Genomic DNA, 24,315 nt, shown 5'->3' with positions numbered 1-24,315 from the left:
GTCCTTTTTGATCATCTTCCTAAAGTTTTTCAGTTTTGATTTAGGAAGTTTTCTGGTCGACAAGAATGTTAACGTAACAGTTTTTTTTTTTTTTCTTTTTTTTTTTTTTTTTTGAGGCGGAGTCTCGCTCTGTCGCCCAGGTTGGAGTGCAGTGGCCGGATCTCAGCTCACTGCAAGCTCCACCTCCCAGGTTTACGCCATTCTCCTGCCTCAGCCTCCTGAGTAGCTGGGACTACAGGCGCCCGCCACCTCGCCCGGCTAGTTTTTTTTTTTTTTTGTATTTTTTAGTAGAGACGGGGTTTCACCGTGTTAGCCAGGATGGTCTCGATCTCCTGACCTCGTGATCCGCCCGTCTCGGCCTCCCAAAGTGCTGGGATTACAGGCTTGAGCCACCGCGCCTGGCCAACGTAACAGTTTTAAAATTAACATAGGGATTGAGAACTATGTACCCAGTGGTATTTTTAGTACATAATAGGTCTGCAATAAATAAAATTCTTGGAATTTTGACTTGATGATTTTATTCTTAATTGTTAACATGTCTTAAAGAGAAAGAATCCTTTAAAACACAAATATATCTATGATAAGAGTGTTTAAAAATCACTCACAGATTTTTGTTTTTTAAAACAATTTAGTAGAAAGTTGTCTGATCATTTTTAAATTGGTTTCTGGGGATATTTTGGGTCTGTTTTCAATCTTAAGGCATTTTTTCTGCAGTAATCCATGGTGGCTTTTCTACAATAAATATGAACTGTGGTTGAGAAGGCCTTGTATTTTTACTTTTTCATTCCCTGTCCACCTGCACAGTGGAATCACCTACATAATTTTGTTTTTATAGTTTGATACTAAACTCTCAACATAATAAAGATGACTTTACTGAAATGTTTGGATGCTAATGAAAGTTTTCTTGTGCTTTGTTAACAGGCTTTTAAATACTTAAGAGAAGAAGTTAAAACATTTCAGGGCAAGCCAATTATGGTAAGAAATAGAGGAGATCAGTGTGAAACCAGAACAGGTTTTGGTTTCTCTGTATGAGAATTTTAAAAATACAGACAGATAATGTTTTATAAAAACCCATAGTGACTTTTAAAAAGTATCTGACTTGGGCTGGGCGTGGTGGCTCACGCCTGTAATCCCAGCACTTTGTGAGTCCAAGGCAGGCAGATTGTTTGATGCCAGGAGTTTGAGACCAGCCTTGCCAATATGATGAAACCTTGTCTTTACTAAAAATAGAAAAAAATAGCCGGGTGTGGTGGCACATGCCTGTAATTCCAGCTACTTGAGAGGCTGAGGCAGGAGAATTGCTTCAACCCGGGAGGCATAGGTTGCAGTGAGCAGAGATTGTACCTTTCCAGTCCAGCCTGGGCAACAGAGCAAGACCTTGTCTCAAAAACAACAGCAGCAACAACAAAAACAAATTTCTGGCTTCTATTATGTGCTACTTCAGAAAATTCTTTGATAAATCTTAAAAATACTTTGTCTACAGCAATTCTTTACAAAGGGGTAACTTCAAATAGCGTGAATTTTAATTAGATGCTGATTTACAACATATGAGATAATTCCAGATCTCAAAATGAGCAATAGGAATAATTTTCAGTAACAGAGATGAAAAATATTCACAGTACTTTCAACCTTATCTCAATTAACTGCATCACTACGTTAACATACAACCATTTGGGAACCTAGGCATTGTCACTGATGACACTTGATCACTGTCTTTATATGTCTGGTCTGTTCTCAGGTCCTGTGAAAATGCTTTCCAAAAATCTCCCATTGTTTAGGCTTGAACACTTGGAGTAGCCTCTTAACTGCTGTGTTAACAACTTTTTCCCCCCTTAACGATCTGTTCTTCACATTGCTACCAGAGCTAGTGTTCTAAACTATAATCCAGTAACATACACTTAGTTTGACTTGATCCTCATTCCCTGTGTGCTGTAGTTATTCTTATTTGTAAATGTAATACATTATTCTTACTAATTCCTCTGTGTTGAACTCTTACTGTGTGTCACTTTCTGTTTTAAGCACTTTACATGTATTGACTCACTTAATCCTTACAAGAACCTAATGAAGAAAACCTAATGTTTTCTTCAGTTTACTAGTGAGGATAATAAGACACGAGGGTAACCTCCCCAGTTTCACATAACTAGTAAGTGGAAGAACTAGGATAACAGTGACTTAGATTTATTAAGAGGTTCTAAGAACTTATCATATTTAAATCTCATTATTGCTGTGAAATAGGTGGGATTATTAGTTTCCATATTACAGATGAGGCTATTTTCTAGTTGTCATTCTACTTCCTCTGTCTATGATGTTCTTCTCCCTTTTATCTTTCCCTGCTTTGAGGCTTTTATAAAGATATTCTCCTGAGTCATCTTAATAGCTTTAAAGTTTTAAAGTATTTCAGAAGTGGGTCTTTGGTATATCTGGAATTAATTTTATATATAGTATAAGATAAGAATCTAGTTCTATCTTTTTCCCATATATGGACAGACTTTTATCTCAACACTTAATTTTTTGTCATTTCTAGTCTTCTGCAACTTGTGTGTAATGGCACAGCTATGAGATTTGTTTCAGATTCTTTGTTTTCTTTGAGTTCTGCTTCCCTGAACCAATATGGCTGTTTTGTTTTGTTTTTGAGACTGGGGTTTCTTTCTCTCTGTCACCTAGGCTCAAGTGCAGTGGCATATGATCACAGCTCACTGCTGCCTCAACCCCTCAGGCTCAAGTGATAGTCCCACCTCAGCCTCCCAAGTAGCTGGGACCACAGGTGCACACCATCTTGCCTGGCTAATTTTTAAATTTTTGGTAGAGTTGGGGTCTCACTATGTTGCCCAGGCTGGTCTCAAACTGAACAATCCTTCCATCTCAGCCTCCCAAAGTGCTGGGATTACAGATGTGAGCCACCACACTGTGATTGCATTCCTGGATATCACTGTTCTATGTTATTTATTTTTATTTTCTTTATTTATTTTTGAGATGGCGTTTCACTCTTACCGCCCAGGCTGGAGTGCAGTGGCACGATCTCAGCTCACTGCAACCTCCTCCTCCTGGGTTCAAGTGATTCTCCTGCCTCACCCTCCGGCGTAGCTGGGATTACGGGCGCCTGATACCACGCCCAGCTAATTTTTGTATTTTTAGTAGAGACGGGGTTTCGCCATGTTTACCAAGCTGCTCTCGAACTCCTGACCTCAAGTGATCCACCCACCTCGGCCTCCCAAAGTGCTGGGATTACAGGTGTGAGCCACCTTGCCTGGCCAGATATCACTGTTTTAATTATCATCATTTTACAATATCCTTATTTACTTCTGCTAGTTATTTGTCCTTGACCTTATTTTTCAGGATTGTCTTGGCTCTTCTTAGATCATTACATTTTCACACAACTTTAGAATATTTGTCTAGTTCCAACAAACAACCAAACAAAATCTATAATGGACTTAATGAAATTCTATTCAATTTATTGGTTAAATTGGGGACAGTTGGCTGTTTTAGTCTGCGTTATTCATTATTATGGTAACTATTATGTATTTCAGTGTTAAGTCATTTTTACTGCTTTAAAATCATGTTGGTTGCTTTTTCTTGATATCTTACTGATTTTTTAAAATGTTTTAATGTCTGCAGGTAATCACTATTTTGATTATTCCTTATACCTTCATTTCTTATTTCTATTGCTTGTGCTGGGGGTCTCAGGTATAGTAGTAAAAACATAAATATTTTATTTTAAGTAATGTTTTTCTCTGCCATTTTAGTTTTTCTTTATGCTTCTTTTGATGCGCCATCCCATAGCAACGTAAGTTGCAAGAAAATGCACATTAACTTTTATACCATTTATTAAAATCAAATGACCTAACACCTGGAAAGACAGGTGCAGAAGCAAGGAATGCTATACTCCAATCCTGGTGGTGCTTTCTGCCATCAGCGGTTGTATCTTGAGTATGTCAGGCCAACCTGTAAGGTTCTGGTTTGTTTCTTTGTAGTGTCCATGCTCTTCATTTCTAAAGTTCTGTAACTTAGAAGTGATTATGTTGCAGGAAAGAGGCCTTAAGTGGATAATGTTTATCCACCTGTTTCCTAATTTATTGATGATTTCATTAAGAGGCAGTGATTCATTCTGTTTCAATTGTGATTTCTATGCCTGACAATAACTGGTATCAGTTCCCTTCAGCCTAAGGGACTTCCATTAGTGTTTGTTACACTACCAACCAGCAAAGAATTCTCTTAGTTTTTCCTTAACTAAAAATGTCTGATATTTCACACTCTTTTTTGTTTGTTTGTTTTTTTGAGACAGGGTCTTGCTGTATCACCCAGGCTGGAGTGCAGTGGTACAGTCTCAATTCACTGCAGCCTCCTCCGCCTCAGCACCCACCCCCTGCCCCAATTAGCTGCAACTATAGGTGCATGCCACCACGCCCAGCTAATTTTTCTATTTTTCAGTAGAGAAGGAGTTTTGCTGTGTCATCCAGGTTGGTCTCTTAACTCCTGAGGGCAAGCGATCCCCCCACTAAGGCCTCTCAAAGTGTTGAGACTACAGACATGAGCCACTCTGCTCAGCATTTGTGATGGGTATTTTCCATGGATACAGAATGCAGGGATGACAGCTAAAATTATTTTCCATTCTTTTAAGATACGTTCTGGACTCTTATTTCTGATGAGATGTTCACCATCATTCATATGGTTGTTCTCCTATGTATGTGTCCTTTTTCTTTGCCTGCTGTCAAGATGTTTTATTTTTGGTTTCCAGTAGGTTGGCTATGGTGTGTCTAGTATGGTTTTACTTATCAAACATGGGAAATACTAAACTTCTTGGCTCTGTATGTTGATATTCTTTACTGCATTTGGGGAATTTCCAGATGCTTGCCAAAAATTTTTTCTGCCCTCTTTTCTCCTTTCTTTTTTTGATATTCCAATTTTGTATGTTGGACTCATTGATGTCACTGAGATTCTGTTCATTTTTCTTCAACCTGTTTTTGTTGCTTTTGTTCTCCAGATAGGATAGTTTCTGTGGATTTGGGTTCATCTTTAAGTTCACCTTACTTTTCTTTTGCTGTCCCCAGTGTGATAGGACTGTCTAGTGAATATTTTAGATGCTGTATTCTAGAGTTTCCATTTTAAAAAACATTTCTTCTCTCTCTGTTGTGATTTCTCCTTAATTTCAATTTATTAGAAACATAAATGTTATCCATGAATACATGTACTTGAAAGAGCTGTATTAAAATCTTTGTCTGCAGTTTAACATCTGAGTCATCTTGGAGTCCTTATTTTCACTCCCATTTTTTGATTCTTTTTCACCTGCAGTTCCATGCCCTGAAATAGTTCTTTCATTGCTGTTTTCTTCTTTTTTTTTTTTTTTGAGATGGAGTCTGGCTCTGTCACCCAGGCTGGAGTGCAGTGGCACGAACTCGGCTGACTGCAAGCTCCACCTCCCAGGTTCACGCCATTCTCCTGCCTCAGCCTCCTGAGTAGCTGGGACTACAGGTGCCCGCCATCATGGTCGGCTAATTTTTTTGTGTGTGTTTTTTAGTAGGGATGGGGTTTCACCGTGTTAGCCAGGATGGTTTCGATCTCCTGACCTCATGATCTGCCCTCGGCCTTCCAAAGTGCTAGGATTACAGGCGTGAGGCACTGCGCTCGGCCAAGTGCTGTTTTCTTGACTAGTGGAGAGAGTGTGTGTGTGTGTGTGTGTGTGTGTGTGTGTGTTTAGACGGAGTCTCGCTCTGTTGTCCAGGCCGGAGTGCAGTGGAGTGATCTCGGCTCACCACAACCTCTGCCTCCTGGGTTTGAAGCGATTCTCCTGCCTCAGCTCGGCTAATTTTTGTATTTTTAGTAGAGACGGGGTTTCACTATGTTGGCCAGGGTGGTCTTGAACTCCTGACCTTGTGATCCACCCGCCTCGGCCTCCCAAAGTACTGGGATTGGAGGCATGAGCCACCACACCCGGTCTAGTGGAGTATGTTTTTAAAATAATGCTGTTTACTTGATTTTAGTTCCTTAGGGGACATTTTAACATTAAAGTGTACTATAATGTATGACATTACTTAGGTAAAAGCAATAGCCATAGTTATTATTTAGGTCTTGTTAAAGTCAGTTTGTCAAGGTTGGCCATAATTGATTTCTTATTGTTTGACTGGTTGCAATTTTAGGAGTGGAGGAGGGTTCCTGGCCCATGATTGTAAGAATCATAGAATGTATCTTTCATACATTCATGGAAGTGGTAATTTTATGCTTTCACATGTGTTATTTCATTTGATATTCCCAGCAACTTGGTGTGCCTTTGGTTTCTAATCTAACCTTCCTACGTCTTCATATTATATAGCTTGAGCATCCCAAATCCTAAATTTGAATTGCTCCAAAATCAAAAAGGTTTTGAGTACTAACATGCTGCTCAATGGAAATCCTCATTAGAGCCTTTTGGATTTTCGGATTTGGGGTGCTCAACTGGAAAATACAATGCGAATATTCCTAAATACAAAAAAAAAGCTAGTACCAAGCATTTTGGGTAAGGCGTACTCAGCCTGTGGTTTTATTAAAAGGGTCAGCAAACATTTTCTTTAAAGAGCCAAACAGTGAATATTATAGATGTTGATGGGCATGTAATTCCTGTTGCAGCAACTTGTAGGGTAAAAGCAGCCACAAGCAATGCATAAAATGGTCTGCTTTATAAATTTACCAAGTGTTAAAGCATTTTTTTCCTTTTTTTTTTTTTTTTGAGACGGAGTCTCGCTCTGTCGCCCAGGCTGGAGTGCAGTGGCTGGATCTCAGCTCACTGTGCAAGCTCCGCCTCCCGGGTTTACGCTATTCTCCTGCCTCAGCCTCCCGAGTAGCTGGGACTACAGGCGCCGGCCACCTTGCCCGGCTAGTTTTTTGTATTTTTTTAGTAGAAACGGGGTTTCACCATGTTAGCCAGGATGGTCTCGATCTCCTGACCTCGTGATCCGCCCGTCTTGGCCTCCCAAAGTGCTGATATTACAGGCTTGAGCCACCGCGCCCGGCCATTTTTTTCCTTTTTAATCTTAATATAGGAATTTGAAGCATATGAAGATAAAATGGTATAATTAGTTACTGTTTACCCATTATCCATCCAATTTTTTCCCCCAATTTTATTTATTTTATTTTATTTTGTAGAGACAGGGTTTCACTTTGTTGCGCAGGCTGGAGTACGGTGTGCGTGATCATAGCACACTGCCACCTTGAATTCCTGGGCTCAAGGCATCCTTCTGCCTTCAGAGTAGCTAATTATTGTTTGTTTGTTTGTTTGTTTTTGTGGAGACAGGGTCTTACTATCTTCCCTGGCTGGTCTCAAACGCCTGACTCAAGTGATTTCCCACATTGACCTCCCAAAGTGTTGTGATTACAGGCGTGAGCCACTGCGCCCAGCTCTGCACCCCCGCACCCTTTTCTTCCTTTTTTTTTTTTTTTTGAGACGGAGTGTTGCTCTGTCGCCCCGTCTGGAGTGCAGTGGCACAATCTCAGTGCACTGCAGCCTCTTCCTCCCAGGTTCAAACAGTTCTCTGCCTCAGCCTCCCTAGTAGCTGGGATTACAGGCACCCACCACCATACCTGGCTAATTTTTGTATTTTTAGTAGAGATGGGGTTTCACCATCTTGGACAGGTTGGTCTTGAATTCTTGACCTTATGATCCTCCCGCCTTGGCCTCCCAAAATGCTGGGATTACAGGCGTGAGCCACCATGCCTGGCCCCAGCCTCCACTTTTTAAATTTTGGCAAAATACACATAAAATTTACTATCTTAACTGTTCTTATTTTTGTTTGTTTTCTTTTCTTTTTCCCCCCATCTTAACTGTTTTTGAGTGTATGGTTTAGTGCTATTAAATACATTCACAATGATTTGCAGCCATCACTGCCATCTATCTCCAGAACTCTTCTTATAAGACTGGAACTCTATAGATGTTACCCAATTTTAACAGTTAGTGGAAAATGGCCATTCTTATTTCCTCTATATTCCCACTCATTTCTCCACAACCCCAGTCATCTTGAAGCAAATTTCAACCTTAATTTCAGATTTCATCCATAAATAAATTAAAATTTGTATCTCTAACAAGAGGGATTCTTTCCCCTTTTTTGAGACGGAGTCTTGCTCTTTCGCCCAGGCTGGAGTAAAGTGATGTGGTCTCAGCTCAGTGCAACCTCTGTCCCCCTGGGTTCAAGCAATTCTCCTGCTTCAGCCTCCTGAGTAGCTGGGATTACAGGCACCCACCACCACGCCTGGCTAATTTTTGTATTTTTAGTAGAGACGGGGTTTCATCATGTTGGCCAGCTGGTCTCAAACTTCTAACCTCAGGAGATCTGCCTGCCTCGGCCTCCCGAAGTGCTAGGATTACAGGCGTGAGCCACTGCACCCGGCTGGGATTCTTTAATACCTGGTGACAATATCATCATTAGACTTTAAAAAATGAACAATGTCTTGAACATCATCAAATACCTAGTCACTTTTCATATTTTCCCGACTCCCCTTCTTTCTTTTTCTTTTTTCCTATTTAAAAATCTGGGCCGGGCACTGTGGCTCATGCCTGTAATTCCAGCACTTTGGCTGGGCTGATGCAGGCAGATCACATGAGGCCAGGAGTCCAGACCAGCATGGCCAACATGGTGAAACCCTGTCTCTGCTAAAAATACAAAAATATTTAGCCAGACTTTGTGACTTAGGCCTGTAGTCCTAGCTACTCAGGAGGCTGAGGCCCGAGAATCACTTGATCCTTGGAGAAGGAGGTTTCAGTGAGCCAAGATCACACCACTGCACCCCATCTTCGGTGGCAGAGTGAGACTGTCTCAAAAAAAAAAGTAAAATTTAAAAAATCTGTAGTTTTTTCCTGTAACTTTGTATTTTTTTCTTTTGGAAATTTATAGGTAAGATAATCATTATCTGTCTTGCAGAGTTTCTTGGAACATACATTTTGCTGCCTTTATTCTTGAGTGCAGTTTAACATGATTCTCTCTCCCCTCTCCTGTTTTTCATGCAAATTGGTAGCTAGATCTTTTTTTCTTTTTCTGTTTTTTAAAGACATGGCTGTCATGGAAAGTAGATAAATAGTGATCTGTCTCCTATATTTCATGCATATTGGTAGCAAGAGGCATGATCAGAACTGGGTTTGATTTTTGGGGCAACAGGGAGGATACAAAAGCTAGCTGGTATGCTCATTGGTCTGTTAATTCATTAGAGATTGCTAAAATTGTGGTATTTATCTATTTTTCGTTTATTAGAAACTCATACTCATCTTCATTACCCTGAGTTACAGGTTCTATGTGAAATCCATGTTACATGCTTGATTCTAGCTTTTATTACCAGTTTTTAAAAGTGTTGATTTTTTAGCCGATTTTTAACTGTTTTTGGTTTTGAATATTTAAATATATTTAAGGTATTTACTGTTCATGTTGATTTTGGCCTCTTTGAATTGACTCCTGAGACCTTTTGCTACGCAGCCATAGCAATCTTTTTTTTCTTTTTTTTTTTTTTTGAGATAGAGTTTTGCTCTCTTGCCAGACTGAAGTGCAGTGGCACGATCTTAGCTCACTGCAACCTCCGTCTCCCGGGCACAAGCGACTCCCCTGCCTCAGCCTCCCGAGTAGCTGGGACTACAGGTGCACACCACCACACCCAGCTAATTTTTTGTATTTTTAGTAGAGAAGTGGTTTCACCATATTGGCCAGGATGGTCTTGATCTGACTTTGTAATCAGCCCGCCTCAGCCTCCCAAAGTGCTAGGATTACAGGCGTGAGCCACTGCGCCCAGCCAGCCATAGCAGTCTTTACTGGTTACCTTGCTGTGCAGTTTGTCAAGATGTTCCAGGCTCTTGCACATTTCATGCCAAAGGCCTGGAGTCAACCAGTTCTTTTAAGTCCTTAGGCCACTTTATGGGGAAATGGTATTTTGTGGACCACTACCTAGACACAAGTAGTGTTTGTGTTGACTGGTTTTGTCATTGTTTTTAAGCTTTTTTAGACAGAGCTGTTTAGTTTTTATGTTTTAAGACAAAATATAGGTTTGTACTGATGCTTACAATTTAAATTCAGGCTGTATGATTTTCCTTTCTTCTACTTCCTGTCTCCTTTCTCCCATATGAAAATCTCTGAAAAAAATCTGCCTCCTGGGTTCAAGCACCTGTCCTGCTTCAACCTCATGAGTAGCTGGGATTACAGGTGCGCACCACCACACCCAGCTAATTTTTTGTATTTTTTTAGTAGAGATGGGATTTCACCATGTTGGCCAGGTTGGTCTCGACTCCTGACCTCAGGTGATCCACCTGTCTTGGCCTCCCAAAGTGCTAGGATTACAGGCATGAGGCAGTGCTCCTGGCTGCCTTTTCTCCTGTTAATTTTTTTTGACTTAATAGTGTGTTCTGGAAGTCACTTCATAATGGTGTCTAGATCATTCTTTCATTTCTTTTTTATGTTTATGATACTCAGTTGTTTGGATGTACATGTTGTATTCAACCGTTGATGGACTGTTGAGTTGCTTCTGGGGCCCATAGGTTTCCTCACCTTTTACAATTAGTCAGTAGTCATGTGGGTATATTTTTTTCCCATAGCTTTATTAAGTTATTCTATAATTGGCAAATAAAATTGCATACATGCTTTTTGGGTATTGTGAACATTTAAAGTAAGCAGTTTTGAATTATATAATACATTATTATTAACTGTCATCACCCTGCTCTCCAGAACTTACTTCTACTAACAGAAACTTTATACCCTGTGAAACATTTCCCCAGTCCCTCCCTTCCCCCAGTCCCTCCCTTCCCCCATCCCTGGCTTATGGTAACCACTATTATACTGTGTCTATGAGTTCCACCTTGTTAGATTTCAAATACAAGTGAGATCAGGCAGTGTTTGTTTTTATGTGCCTGCCCTATTTCACTTAGCATTATGTCTTCTAGGTTCATTCAGGTTGTGACAAATGACAGGATTTCCTTCTTTAAGACTGAATACGTCTGGGCACAGTGGCTGATGCCTGTAATCCCAGCACTTTGGGAGGCCAAGGTAGGCCAAGGCAGGCGGATCACCTGAGGTCAGGAATTCAAGACCAGCCTGGCCAACATGGTGAAACCCCATCTCTAGTAAAAATATGAAAATCGAGGCTGGGCACAGTGGCTCATGCCTGTAATCCTAGCACTTTGGGAGGCTGAGGCAGGTGGATTGCCTGAGCTCAGGAGTTCCAGACCAGCCTGGGCAACACGACGAAACCCTGTCTCTACTAACAATACAAAAAAATTTGCCGGGCATGGCCGCATGCACCTGTAATTCCGGCTACTCAGGAGGCTGAGGCAGGAGAATTGCTAGAACCTGGGAGGTGGAGGTTGCAGTGAGCCAAGATCACATCACTGCACTCCAGCCTGGGCGACAGAGCAAGACTGTCTAAAACAAAACAAAACAAAACTGAATGGTATTCCAGTGAGTGTGTACACCATGTTTTCTCCATCCGTTCATTTGCTGTGGACACTGGGTTGTTTCCATGTGTTAGCCACTATAAGTAATGCTGCAACACAGACAGTAGTGCAGATACCCTTCAGCATACTAATTTCACTTCCTTTGGATATACATAGGATTGTTGGATCATATGGTACTTCTATTTTCAACTTTTTTTGACCCAGAGTCTCGCTCTATTGCCCAGGGTGGAGTGCAGTGGCACAATTTCAGCTCACTGCAATCTCATCCTCCCAAGTAGCTGGGATTACAGGTGTATGCCACCATGCCCAGCTGATTTTTGTGTTTTTAGTAGAGACGGGGTTTCACCATGTTGGCCAGGCTGGTCTGGAACTCCCAACCTCAAGTGCTTCGCCTGCCTCGGCCTCTCAAAGTGCTGGGATTACAGGCGCGAGCCACCATGCCTGGCCTATTTTTAACTTTTTGAGGAACCTCCATACTAGTTTCCATAATGGCTATATGAATTTACCTTCCCAGCAACAGTGTACAAAAGTTCCCTTTCTCCACATCTTCTCTAACACTTATTTTTTTTGTTACACCCATTTTAATAGATGTGAGATGCTATCTTGTGAGTTCAGCTTACATTTCTTTGATGATTAGTGATTTTTGAACATTTTTACATATGCCTGCATTTCTTTTATGAGTGAGTTTAGCATCTCTTTCATATGTTTAAGAGCCATTTGCCTTTTTTTGTTCTGTGAACGCTGTTCATTTCTCTAACCCTTTTTTCTATAGCATTGTTGGGCCTTTTCATGTCTGTTTTTACAATTCGTATATTAGAGATACTAGTGCCCTTGCCTGTGATGAGCTCCAGTTTACTATTTTGACTTAGTTTTTTGGGAGGTTTTTACTCTGCTTGTTGTTGTTTAGAGACAGGGTCTCATTCTGTTGCCCAGGCTGGAGTGTGGTGGTATGATTGTAGCTCACTGCAACCTCCAACTCCTTGGCTCAAGCAGTCCTCCCCACTCTGCCTCCCAAGCAGCTAGGACTACAGGTTGCACACCACCATGCCCAGCTTTTTTTTTTTTTTTTTCTTGTAAGAGATGGGTCTCGCTGTGGTACCCAGGGTGGCCTTGAACTCCTGGGCTCATGCAATCCTACCCCCTTGGCCTCTGAAAGTGCTCGGGTTACAGATGTGAGGCAGCACACCTGGTTATTTTGACATGTGTTTGTGGCAGGGGGGTTTTACCTTGTTTACTATGGTTTTTATACCATGAAAACATTTTATTAATGATTAATTAAAGCTGTCATTTTCTTTTCTTTTGTTCTACTGATTCTACCATAGGCAGAAATAGTATAGTCATGTAAAATATATGTTAAAATGTAAATTAAATGTATTTTTAAAAATATACACTTAATTCTTTGTTGCTATAATGTGTTCCTCTTCTAGGCAAGGATAAAAGCCATCAATACATTTTTTGCTAAGAATGGTTATCGATTAATGGATTCTAGTATCTATAGTCAGCCCATTCAAACTCAAGCACAGTATGCCTCCCCAGTCTTTATGCAGCCTGTATATAATCCTCACCAACAGTACTCGGTCTATAGTATTGTGCCTCAGTCTTGGTCTCCAAATCCTACACCTTACTTTGAAACACCACTGGTAAGTGAGATCCTTATAATAAAATATAATAATATTTTAAATTTGAGCTGAAATTTGAAGAAATCAGTTGGAGTGGGAACTCATGTTGACATTGATGACTTTTTGGCTTTTATTTTATTTTTATATTTTTTGTAGAGATGGAGTTTTGCTGTGTTGCTCAGGCTGGTCTTGAACTCCTGTGCTCAGGCAGTCCACCCGCCTTGGCCTCCCAAAATGCTAGGATTACAAGCGTGAGCCACTATGCCCGGCCACTTTTTGGCTTTTAAACAGTGATACACTATGCCCGGCCACTTTTTGGCTTTTAAACAGTGATACAGTCAAATAAATGCATATGACTAAGAGTTGAGCTATTAGAGTGCATAATTTTATTCCATAAAATTTGCTGAGTGAATTGAAAGAAGAGACTGAAAAAGTTGCGTGGTTTTAAATGCATTTTAATGTTGCGAAATGTCAGACCAGAACATTCTTTATTAAGTTATGAATTATTGTTCATAAATCCAGTGGCATTTGAAGTGAATATTGCAGAAGTGAATCAGTAAAATATTTTAAGATATTTTTGGCTTGCAAAAGATAAATTCATAAGCTCATTAAGGTTCTTGTGACCCTCACACCAGGTTTTACCTTTACCATTAATATTGTTTAAACATACATTTTCTTCTAGGCTCCCTTTCCCAATGGTAGTTTTGTGAATGGCTTTAATTCGCCAGGATCTTATAAAACAAATGCTGCTGCTATGAATATGGGTCGACCATTCCAAAAAAATCGGTAAGATAAAAACCATAGCTATAATGTATTTTAAACAATTCCTAATGGATCTTAAGGCATTAATAGCAATGCTTATTGTCAGGCTCAGTAAAAAGGTTTGGTGGCTTTTTTGTTTTGTTTTTACTAAATGTATGTGAACAGTTTAATCTAGAATTCATAAAAACAGTTTGACCTTTGAGTTGGTAATGCTACTAACAGACTTGGGACTCAGATTTTTTTTTTTTAATAAAGAGAATAGAAAACTTACTTCATGACAGCAGTCTCTGACAAATCTAGTGACTAATTTCCATTTAGTATGTTAAATTGGTAGCATTTTAGAGAATTCTTTGAAGAATAAATGTTGGGATGTATGTTATTTAGGTTTTTAAAGGATTTTTGAAATGACATCCAAGAACTACAGTGCACAGCAGACAGTAGCTAACATTTATTGCACATTTAATATCACAAACTCTGTTCCTAAGGATTTTACATATTTTATCAGTTACTTTTTTCAGAACCCTTTATAGGTGTGCTTATGTCTACTTTACAGATAAGGAAATTGAGATATAAAATATTATGTCTGAGAACACACAGCTCGTAATTGGTAGAGCTAAGATTTGAACCTAGGCAGTTCAACTTCAAAGCCCGCACTTAAAGCACTATGTTCAGGATAAATTTTTTTTTTTTTTTTTTTTTTTTTTGAGACGGAGTCTCGCTCTGTGGCCCAGGCTGGAGTGCAGTGGCTGGATCTCAGCTCACTGCAAGCTCCGTCTCCCGGGTTCACGCCATTCTCCTGCCTCAGCCTCCCGAGTAGCTGGGACTACAGGCGCCCGCCACCTCACCCGGCTAGTTTTTTTTTTGTATTTTTTAGTAGAGACGGGGTTTCACCGTGTTAGCCAGGATGGTCTCGATCTCCTGACCTTGTGATCCACCCGTTTCAGCCTCCCAAAGTGCTGGGATTACAGGCTTGAGCCACGGCGCCCGGCCCGTTCAGTATAAATTATTAAGAATCATAGAAACTATATGGTATCGTAACAAAGATTGACATGTACGTCTGAGGTATTTTATGTAGACATCAACAGATAATCTCAATATTTCGTGTATGTTATGGCTTCTTGTTGTTGTTTTGGGGGTAGAGACGGGGTCTGCTTATGTTGCCTGGGACTGGTCTTGAACTCCTGGGCTCAAAGCAGTCGTCCCACCTTGACCTCCCAAATTGCTAGGATTACAGGCATGATACTATGTCTTTTAACAGAATATAAGTAACCAAAGAATAAAGGACTGATATATAGTCATTTTGATTTATTTAATAGTTTCACATTTGTTATTTCTCATTTGCTGTTTTGTGAGACTCTTGGTTTTTGAGGGTTTTTCCTAATAGTTTATATTCAGTGCCACTCAGTCTTTTGCCAGATTCGATCCTCCTAATTATTTCTTTTTGGAAAGGAGACCATCTGGAGTATGTTTTTCCAAGATGACTTCTAGGAACTTAGTCCTTTTTTGACAGGCTTTTCTGAAACTTGTTTTACTGGAGAAATGAGCCCCAACAGAATGAAAAAATATTCTTCTCACTGGAAACATTATGTACTACCCTTTAATAGTCAGAGTTTTTGGACTGCTCTTGACAGATACAATTGGTTAAAGCAATTGAAGATCATTTTCAAGTGTTAGAAAAATTTTACTACTAAGAATAAACACAGGCCGAGGTCCGTGGATCACCTGAGCTCAGGAGTTCAAGAGCAGCCTAGGCAACATGATGAAACACCACCTCTAACAAAAATACAAAAATTAGCTGGGCGTGGTGGTATAGTGCACGCCTGAAGTCCCAACTACTCAGGAGGCTGAGGAATGAGAATTGCTTGAGCCTGAGAAGCGGAGGTTGCAGTGAACTGAGATTACACCACTGCACTCCAGCCTGGGCGACAGTGAGACTCTGTTATTCTCTGCCGCCATCCGCTCTCACCCTTCCCTGCTCCCCCCGTCTGAAAAATAAAGGTACTGATATTTGCAGTTGCTTGACTCTGAAATACTTTAGATAGCTCCATGGTTATTTCTTTATTGTTACCTTTTATCCGTTGTACCTTTTTGGTGACAGGGATGAAATTATAGTAAGAAAACCAGGAATGACAGTCAAGTTATCTTTACTTATAAGGAAGTATACCTATGGTTTTGAAAATACATGGTGTGTGGTACATTTTTGCATGTTACTTAAAACTACTTGTGTACAGTTCTTTTCCATATATTTGACCAATACAGGTTAGTAATTTTTAATTACAGAAATAATAAGTGAATACTTTTTCTAAAAAAGCAAATAAAGACCTTCTGGACCAGCAACCCGAATCCTTGTTTCCTTCTTGCTTCTAAAAAGTGACTACTGCCAGGCCTTTATTATTATTAATATTAACAGCCAAGGACAAAGTCATTTTTAGAGAGCCTTTTGCAATTTTTGTATTAACTTGTGACAGCCCAGTGATGATCACTATTCCTACTTAGAGAGAATAGGACTAACTTTCAGAAATCCAGGCATTTTTCTACCTTTCATACTTTATCTTTCTTTCACTTTACCTCTCTTTTCTGTCTTTTATCACTTCTTTCTTTCTTCATTCTTTCTCTCTTTTGCCTGGATTGAGATTGTAAGTCCCTCTCAGTGAAGGGTAAGATTATGAGATCTGAGGGCTATATAAATGTAGTAAGTTGTTCGTTAAGCATATTGAAATGTGTGAAAGTTGGATGAAGGACATTTTCTAAACACATGCAAATAGCATATCTATCATATCAGTTCATTTTCAGATGTAATGGGTAATATACTTTTTTTGTTTGTTTGTTTGTTTGTTTGTTTTTGGAGACAGAGTCTCGCTGTGTCACCAGGCTGTAGTGTAGTGGTGAGATCTTGGCTCACTGCAACCTCTGCTTCCTGAGTTCAAGCGATTCTCCGGCCTCAGCCTTCCGAGTAGCTGGGACTACAGGCATGTGCCAGCTAATTTTTGTATTTTTAGTAAAGATGGGGTTTTATCATGTTGGCCAGGATGGTCTCAATCTCTTGACCTCGTGATCCACCCACCTTGGCCTCCCAAAGTGCTGTACAGGCATGAGCCAGCACACCTGGCGTTTTTGTTGTTGTTGTTGTTGTTTTTATAAATAAGACGGAGTTTTGCTCTCTTTGTCCAGGTTGAAGTGCAATGGCGCGATCTCGGCTCACTGTAACCTCCGCATCCTGTGTTCAAGCGATGCTTCTGCCTTAGCCTTCCAAGTAGCTGGGATTACAGGCACGTGCCACCACGCCCAGCTAGTTTTTTGTATTTTAGTAGAAACTGGGTTTCACCATGTTAGCCAGGCTGGTCTTGAACCTCAGGTGATCCACTCACCTTGATCTCCCAGGTGATCCACTCACCTGACCTCAGGTGATCCACTCACCTTGGTCTCCCAGAGTGCTGGCATTATAGGCGTGAGCCACCGCACCCGGCCTAAGTATTTTTAAAATTACTTTTTGTGGCCGGTGGGGTGGCACATGCCTATATTCCCCACACATTGAGAAGCCAAGGCAGGCAGATCACTTGAGCTCATGAGTTGGAGACCAACCTAGGCAACAGAGTGAAACCCCGTCTCTACTGACAATATAAAAATTAGCCATGCATACTAGTGTGCACCTGTAGTCCCTGCTACTCAGGAAGCTGAGGTAGGAGGATAGCTTCAGCCCAGGAGGTAGAGGTTGTAATGAGCCGAGATCGCACCACCTCGCTCCAGCCTGGGTGACACAGCTAGACCTTTCTCAAAAAAAAAAAAAAAAAAATTTTTTTTTGTTAGGTGACATACTATTTTTATTGCTATTTAAGAAATCTAGTTTGTAATATAAAGTAATTCTATGGAAAAGTGTCACTTTATGTGAAACTCAACCCAACTTCTTTTTTTTTTTTTTTTTAAAGACAGTGTTTTGCCCTGTCACCCAGGCTGTAGTACAGTAACATGATCATGGCTCACTGTAGTTTTGACTTCCCAGGCTCAATCAATTCTCCACCTCAGCCTTCCTAGTAGCTGGGACTACAGGTGCGTACCACCATGCCTAGCTAAGTTTTATATTTTTTTTTGGTAGAGATAGGATTTTGCCATGTTGCACAGGCTGGTCTCAAACTCCTAGGCTCAAATGATCCTCTCACCTCAGCCTCTTCAAGTGCTGGGGTTACAGATATGAGCCACTGAGCCCACTGTGCCCAGCCTGATAATTTTATCTTGTTTGTTTTTGTTTTTGTTTGTTTTTGTATTTTTAGTTAGAGACAGGGTTTCACCACGTTGGCCAGGATGGTCTCGATCTCTTAACCTCATGATCTACCCGCCTTGGCCTCCCAAAGTGCTGAGATTAGAGGCGTGAGCCACCACACCCAACTACTTTAAGTGTTAATAGTGGTAATTTTTTATGGTCCGTCAAGAATAAAGCAGGACAGCTAGAGATGCTGTGGGAATTTACATTTACTTGGTGGGGTTATAATTATTCAAGAAGTTTTCAATCCCTATTCCTAGAGTCAGGAATTGGCAACATGTGATTAATGTTGTTGGTTTATAACTATGAAAATAGATTACAAAAACTGGGATATATAAACTGCAAATAATGGGCCAAACATAAATCTCACTCTTCTTAATCTGTAGAGCCAGGATACTCAGTTGCTTGAGTTTTTAGGTGTTTTTGCTACTGTAGGTGTTTTGGCTACTGATTAAACTGCATTATTTTTCTATTAGTCGACCTTAGCTTCATCTGCTTGTAAGCTTTTAGGAAGCTGGATGCTTATACCCATCATCCAAGATAAAAACTCCCTTTGTTAGAAGCAAGTTGGTTTGTTTAACCACATTGCATACCTTAATTCATGCAGTCATGCCATGCTATTGGGTGCATTGCTGTATTTTCCTAGTTTGCTGTCCTACATATGGGTCTTTCGACAAATCTCATTTGGTGATGCATGCTTAGTAAGATGCTAGGTTTTGTTTGTTTGTTTGTTTTGTTTTTTGAGGCAGAGTTTTGCTCTTGTTGCCCAGGCTGGAGTGCAATGGTGTGATCTTGGCTCACTGCAACCTCCGCCTCCTGGGTTCAAAAGATTCTCCTGCCTCAGCCTCCTGAGTAGCTGGGATTTCAGGTGTGTGCCACCACGCCTGGCTAATTTTTGTATTTTTAGTAGAGATGGGTTTTCACCATGTTAGCCAGGCTGGTCTCAAACTCCTGACCTCAGGTGATCCACCCGCTTCCACCTCCTAAACTTCTAGGATTATAGGTGTGAGCCACCGTGCCCGGCTGAGGCTAGGACTTTTTAATTGTATTCCAGTATTTCTTACTATCTTCATTATTACTCCCCTAAACAGCATTTTTAGGCATTTTCCTCCTTTGAAAATTGAATACTACAGATGATTGTATATCTGTATGTATGTAATGTATGTATTTGTGCTTTATACATAAAATGATTACTTTTGCCCTTCCCCCACCCCCCATTTTTACTCCCATTTAGCATGGTTTTGCTTCCATTAAGAATGCATAGCGGGCTGGGCGTGGTGGCTCACACCTGTAATCCCAGCACTGTGGGAGGCTGAACTGGGTGGATCATGAGGTCAGGAGATGGAGATCATTCTGGCCAACATGGTGAAACCCCATCTCTACTAAAAATACAAAAATTATCTAGGTGTGGAGACGCATGCCTGTAGTCCCAGCTACTCGGGAGGCTGAGGCAGGAGAATGGCGTGAACCCGGGAGGCAGAGCTTGCAGTGACCTGAGATTGCACCACTACACTCCAGCCTGGCAACAGAGCGAGACTCCGTCTCAAAAAAAAAAAAAAAAAAAAAATGCATGTTATAGGCCAGATGTGATGGTTCATGCCTGTAATCTCGACACTTTAGGAGGCCATGGTGGGTGGATCACGAGGTCAGGAGTTCAAGACCAGCCTGGCCAAGGTGGCAAAACCCTGTCTCTACTGAAAATACAAAATTAGCCGGGTGTGGTGGCGCATGCCTATAGTCTAGCTGCTTGGGAGGCTGAGGCAAGAGAATAGCTTGCACCTGGAAGGTGGAGGTTGCAGTGAGCTGAGATTGCACCACTGCACTCCATCCCAGGCAACAGACAGACTCCATCTCACCAAAAAAAAAAAAAAAGGAGAAGAATGTATTGCGTATACTCATAAGCTTAAACCTGGCTGATTTAAACATGTCGAGAGTGCATCCGATGACATTAGCTAAAATCCTAATTCTGAGTATTGAAGTAAAAGTAAGTTTCTTTCAAAGAACTTTGGATTTTCCCCCGTCTCTCCAAACACAACTTTAAAAATATATATATTATCTTAGAGATAAGGTTTTCTCTGATGATTGTGCATGAATTCAGTTGTGCATGAATTCAGTTGTGCAATCATAGCTTGTTGCAGCCTCAAACTCCTGGGCCCAAGCAGTCTTCTGCCTCAGCCTTCCAAGTAGCTGGGAATAGTATAGGTACATACGGCTGCACATTTTAATTTTTTTTGCAGTGATAGGGTCTTGCTGTGTTGTCCCAGCTGGTGTCAAACCCCAGAGCTCAAGCAGTCCTCCTGCCTCAGCCTCCCAGAGTGCTGAGATTACAGGCGTAAGCCACTGCGTCCACCCCACAACATTTTTTAATGTAAAATTTACTTCACTTTGGCCTGGCGTGGTGGCTCACGCCTGTAATCCCAGCACGTTGGGAGGCCGAGGCGGACGTATTACAAGGTCGGGAGATCGAGACCATCCTGGCTAACATGGTGAATCCCCGTCTATACTAAACAAAATACAAAAAATTAGTTGGATGTAGTGGCCAGCACCTGTAGTCCCATCTACTCGGGAGGCTGAGGCAGGAGAATGGCATGAACTCAGGAGGCGGAGCTTGCAGTAAGCCGAGATGCGCCACTGCACTCCAGCCTGGGCGACAGAGCGAGACTCTGTCTCAAAAAAAAAAAAAAAAAAAATTTACTTCACTTTTTAAAACAACGTCTGGAATGTAGAAGGGACTACGCTTTTACAACATAATGCTTTTCAAGTTAAATTTTTTTGAAAACCCCAGTACAACAGGAGCCAGTTTTTTACCTGAGGAAAGTTGTTTTTCTGTCTTGATTTACTGCTTTATGTATATTATTTTATATTTCCTATAGTGTGAAGCCTCATTTTAGGTCATCCAGTGGTTCAGAACACTCAACAGAGGGCTCTGTATCCTTGGGGGATGGACAGTTGAACAGATCTAGTTCAAGAAACCTTCCAACTGAACGGCATAACCCTACAGTAACTGGGCATCAGGAGCAAACTTACCTTCAAAAGGAGACTTCCACTTTGCAGATGGAACAGAACGGGGACTATGGTAGGGGCAGGTAAGGAAATAAGGTACCTGAAAATCTTTGATAATTGTGTAATCATCCTGAATAATTGAAGAACATGATCTGGCAGTTGGTTTGGTTTGGTGTTAATTTAATTATTGGTATATGGTTATATTAAATAAATATGTTATTTTCAGAACATGAGTTGGTTGCTTTTTATAAAGAAAGAGAGTACTCATATAGAAAATGTCTCTGAATCAGAGATTTATAAAGTTATTCTGAAGTTCCTTATAGTTCATATAGGAAAGAATAGCTTAGAAAATTAACATATCCATCTGCCTTATGGTTTTATTTCTTCCAGCTTTTAAACTATAGAAGTGGCTGGGTGCGGTGCCTCACGCCTGTAATCCCAACACTTTGGGAGGCTGAGATGGGAGGATCATCTGAGGTCAGGAGTTCAAGACCAGCCTGGCCAACATGGTGAAACCCAGTCTCTATGAAGAAATACAAAAATTAGCAGGGCATGGTGGCAGGCACCTGTAATCCCAGCTACTCAGGAGGCTGAGGCAGGAGAATCACTTGAACCCGAACCCAGGAGGCAGAGGTTGCAGTGGGGCAAGGTTGCGCCACTGCGTTCCAGCCTGGGTGACAGAGTGAGACTGTGTCTCAAAAATATAAATAAACTATAGGGGTGAGGTTATATATTGCCAACTTGCCTAATTAAATAATAGTATGGTTCTGGATTGAAGGGATCGCTACTAACAAATGGACTCATCTTACTTTATGGTGTGGTAGTAGGTAAAGTTTTTGGTAAATTGGCTCAAGATACCTCAGAATAATACATTATCTTTTAGTAATAGAGAAAACTAGCCCGAAATGTAGAAAGATGTTTAAATTGAAATGTATACAGCTGACCGGGCGTGGTGGCTCACGCCTGTAATCCCAGCACTTTCGGAGGTGGGGCAGGCGGATCATGAGGTCAGGAGATCGAGACCATCCTGGCCAACATGGTGAAACTCTGTCTCTACTACAAATACAGAAATTAGCTGGGCGTGGCGGCGTGTGCCTGTAATTCCAGCTACTCAAGAGTCTGAGCAGGAGAATTGCTTGAACCTGGGAGGCAGAGTTTGTAGTGAGCCGAGATAGCGAGATAGCGCCACTGCACTCCAGCCTGGCGACAGAGTGAGACTCTGTCTCAAAAAAAAAAAAAGTATATGACTTTGATAGAATGTATCTATCTGAAGAAACTTATGACTTGTCCCTTCTCCTCCCCCAAACTTTTTCTTATTAAAAGGAGAACTCTCTTCAGAGGTCGAAGACGACGAGAAGATGACAGGATCTCAGTAAGTTTTTAAAAACTTTTATTCAGACTTTTTTCTCTTCTGTGATTTACTATGGCATTGACTTTTGGTCTTTCCTTTCTGGGTTTTTGTTTTATTGATTGTAGTCTTCAGCAAAGGTAAATGGAGCCTAAATTTAACCCTGAAATTTTTACCACCACTACCCATATACCCACCCTCTAGCACACATGTAGTATGGAGTTTCACTTGTGTTGCTTGCTTAAAAAAATTATTTGAAGATTAATGTATTCACGTGATTTTTAAATAAAATCACGAAGTCTTTCTAACTTTCCTTACCTTTTCTTTCTTCTTTCTTTTCCAAGACACGGGATATTACTCTTTCCCAGGGCACTGGAATTACAGGCCTGAGCCACCGTGCTTGATGCAAGATAAGGACTTCTAGGGAGAGGCAGAGGAGGAAGGGTCTTGCTATGTTGCCCAGGCTGAAGTGCAGTGGTACAATCATGGCTCACTGCAGCCTTGACATCCTAGGCTTAAGTGATCCTCCTCTAGAGATGGGGTCGGGCACTGTGGCTCATGCTTGTTATCCCAGCTCTTTGGGAGGCTGAGTCAGTTGGATCACTTGAGGCTACAGGCCCCACGCAAGTGCAAAACCAAGCAGAATGGTCAGGACATCTTAAAGCTCCAAAATACTTGCCTTGGGCCAGGCATGCCGACTCAAGTCTGTAATGTCAGCACTTTGTGAGGCTGAGATGTACAGATCACTTGAGCTCAGGAGTTGGATACCAGCCTGGGCAGCATGGTGAAACCCCATCTCTACAAAATTAAAAAAATAAGCCAGGCACCACGGTACACGCTTGTGGTCCCAGCTACTTGGGAGGCTGAAGCAGGCTGATCCCTTGAGCCCAGGAGGTGGAGGTTGCAGTGAGCCAAGATTGTGCCACTGCACTGCAGCCTGAGCAACCAAGTGAGACTTTGTCTCAAAAAATAATAAAATAATATCCTTTGACTCCATGGCCACTCCTAGGTTACACTGATACAAGGGTTGGGCTCCCAAGGCCTTAGGCAGCTCCACCCCTTTGGCTTTGCAGGAATCAACCCTGGAGGCTGCTCTTATGGGCCCACGTTGAATGCCTGTGGCTTTTCCATGCCTGTTTTGGAGTCTGGAGGACGGTGACCTTCTTCTGCCACTATGCAGTGCCCTGGTGGAGGCGTGTTGTGAGGGCCTCAGCCCCATATTTCCCCTCTGCACTGTGCCCCTGGAGCAGGTTTCTGGACTTATACCAGACTGGTAGAAGTTTCTTTCAGAGGATGCCGTACATCCTCTGAAATCGAGTCAGAGGCTCCCAAGCCAGTCTAGGAAGTTCCTCATCTTCTATCCTTTTGAGCCCTCCAGACTCTTCCACCCTCTACCTGTTAGCCAGTTCCAGTACTGCTTCCACATTTTCAGTTATCTTTTAGCAGTGCTCCACTCCTCAATACCAATTTTCTTTAAGCCATTCTCACATTGCTAGAAAGAAATACTTGAAACTGGATAATTCATAAAGAAAAGAAGTTTAATTGGCTCACAGTTCTGCAGGCTGTACAGGAAGCATGATGCAGGCATCTGCCCAGCTTCTGGGGAGGCCTTGGTAAACTTACAATCATGGCTGAAGGCAAATGGGGACCACGCAGTGAATACATGGCAGGAGGAAGAGAGAAGAAAACCATACTGAACCTCTTAAATCAGTGTTGTAACTTTATTATACACAACCATGAAACTTCAGGCAACTTTTTTTTTTTTTTTTTGAGGGGGAGACCAAGTTTCACTTTTGTTACCCAGGCTGGAGTACAAATGGCACGATCTCAGCTCACTGCAACCTCTGACTCCCGGGTTCAAGCGGTTCTCCTGCCTCAGCCTCCCGAGTAGCTGCGACTACAGTCACCTGCTACCACGTCTGGCTCATTTTCT

At 41.4% G+C, this 24,315-nt stretch overlaps 1 protein-coding gene across 14 annotated transcripts in view; it reads left to right on the top strand.

Moving 5' to 3' along the window:
- Positions 1–24,315, top strand: part of LOC105474368 (La ribonucleoprotein 4) — an 88,654-nt gene that overhangs the window by 47,811 nt on the left and 16,528 nt on the right. For 11 of the 14 annotated variants that reach the window (XM_071071735.1, XM_071071734.1, XM_071071745.1 and 8 more), the window contains 5 exons: positions 922–975; positions 12,820–13,032; positions 13,694–13,797; positions 20,905–21,117; positions 22,358–22,406. In XM_071071735.1, the coding sequence (XP_070927836.1) occupies positions 922–975; positions 12,820–13,032; positions 13,694–13,797; positions 20,905–21,117; positions 22,358–22,406 (633 nt within the window). The remainder of the gene's footprint in view (positions 1–921; positions 976–12,819; positions 13,033–13,693; positions 13,798–20,904; positions 21,118–22,357; positions 22,407–24,315) is intronic. The other 3 variants (XM_071071744.1, XM_071071739.1, XM_071071743.1) reach the window with 1 other exon arrangement.

Source organism: Macaca nemestrina, chromosome 10 (genome assembly GCF_043159975.1).
Source record: "Macaca nemestrina isolate mMacNem1 chromosome 10, mMacNem.hap1, whole genome shotgun sequence".
In the NCBI taxonomy this organism is placed as follows: domain Eukaryota; kingdom Metazoa; phylum Chordata; class Mammalia; order Primates; family Cercopithecidae; genus Macaca; species Macaca nemestrina.
This window is presented reverse-complemented; position numbering and strand designations above follow the sequence as displayed.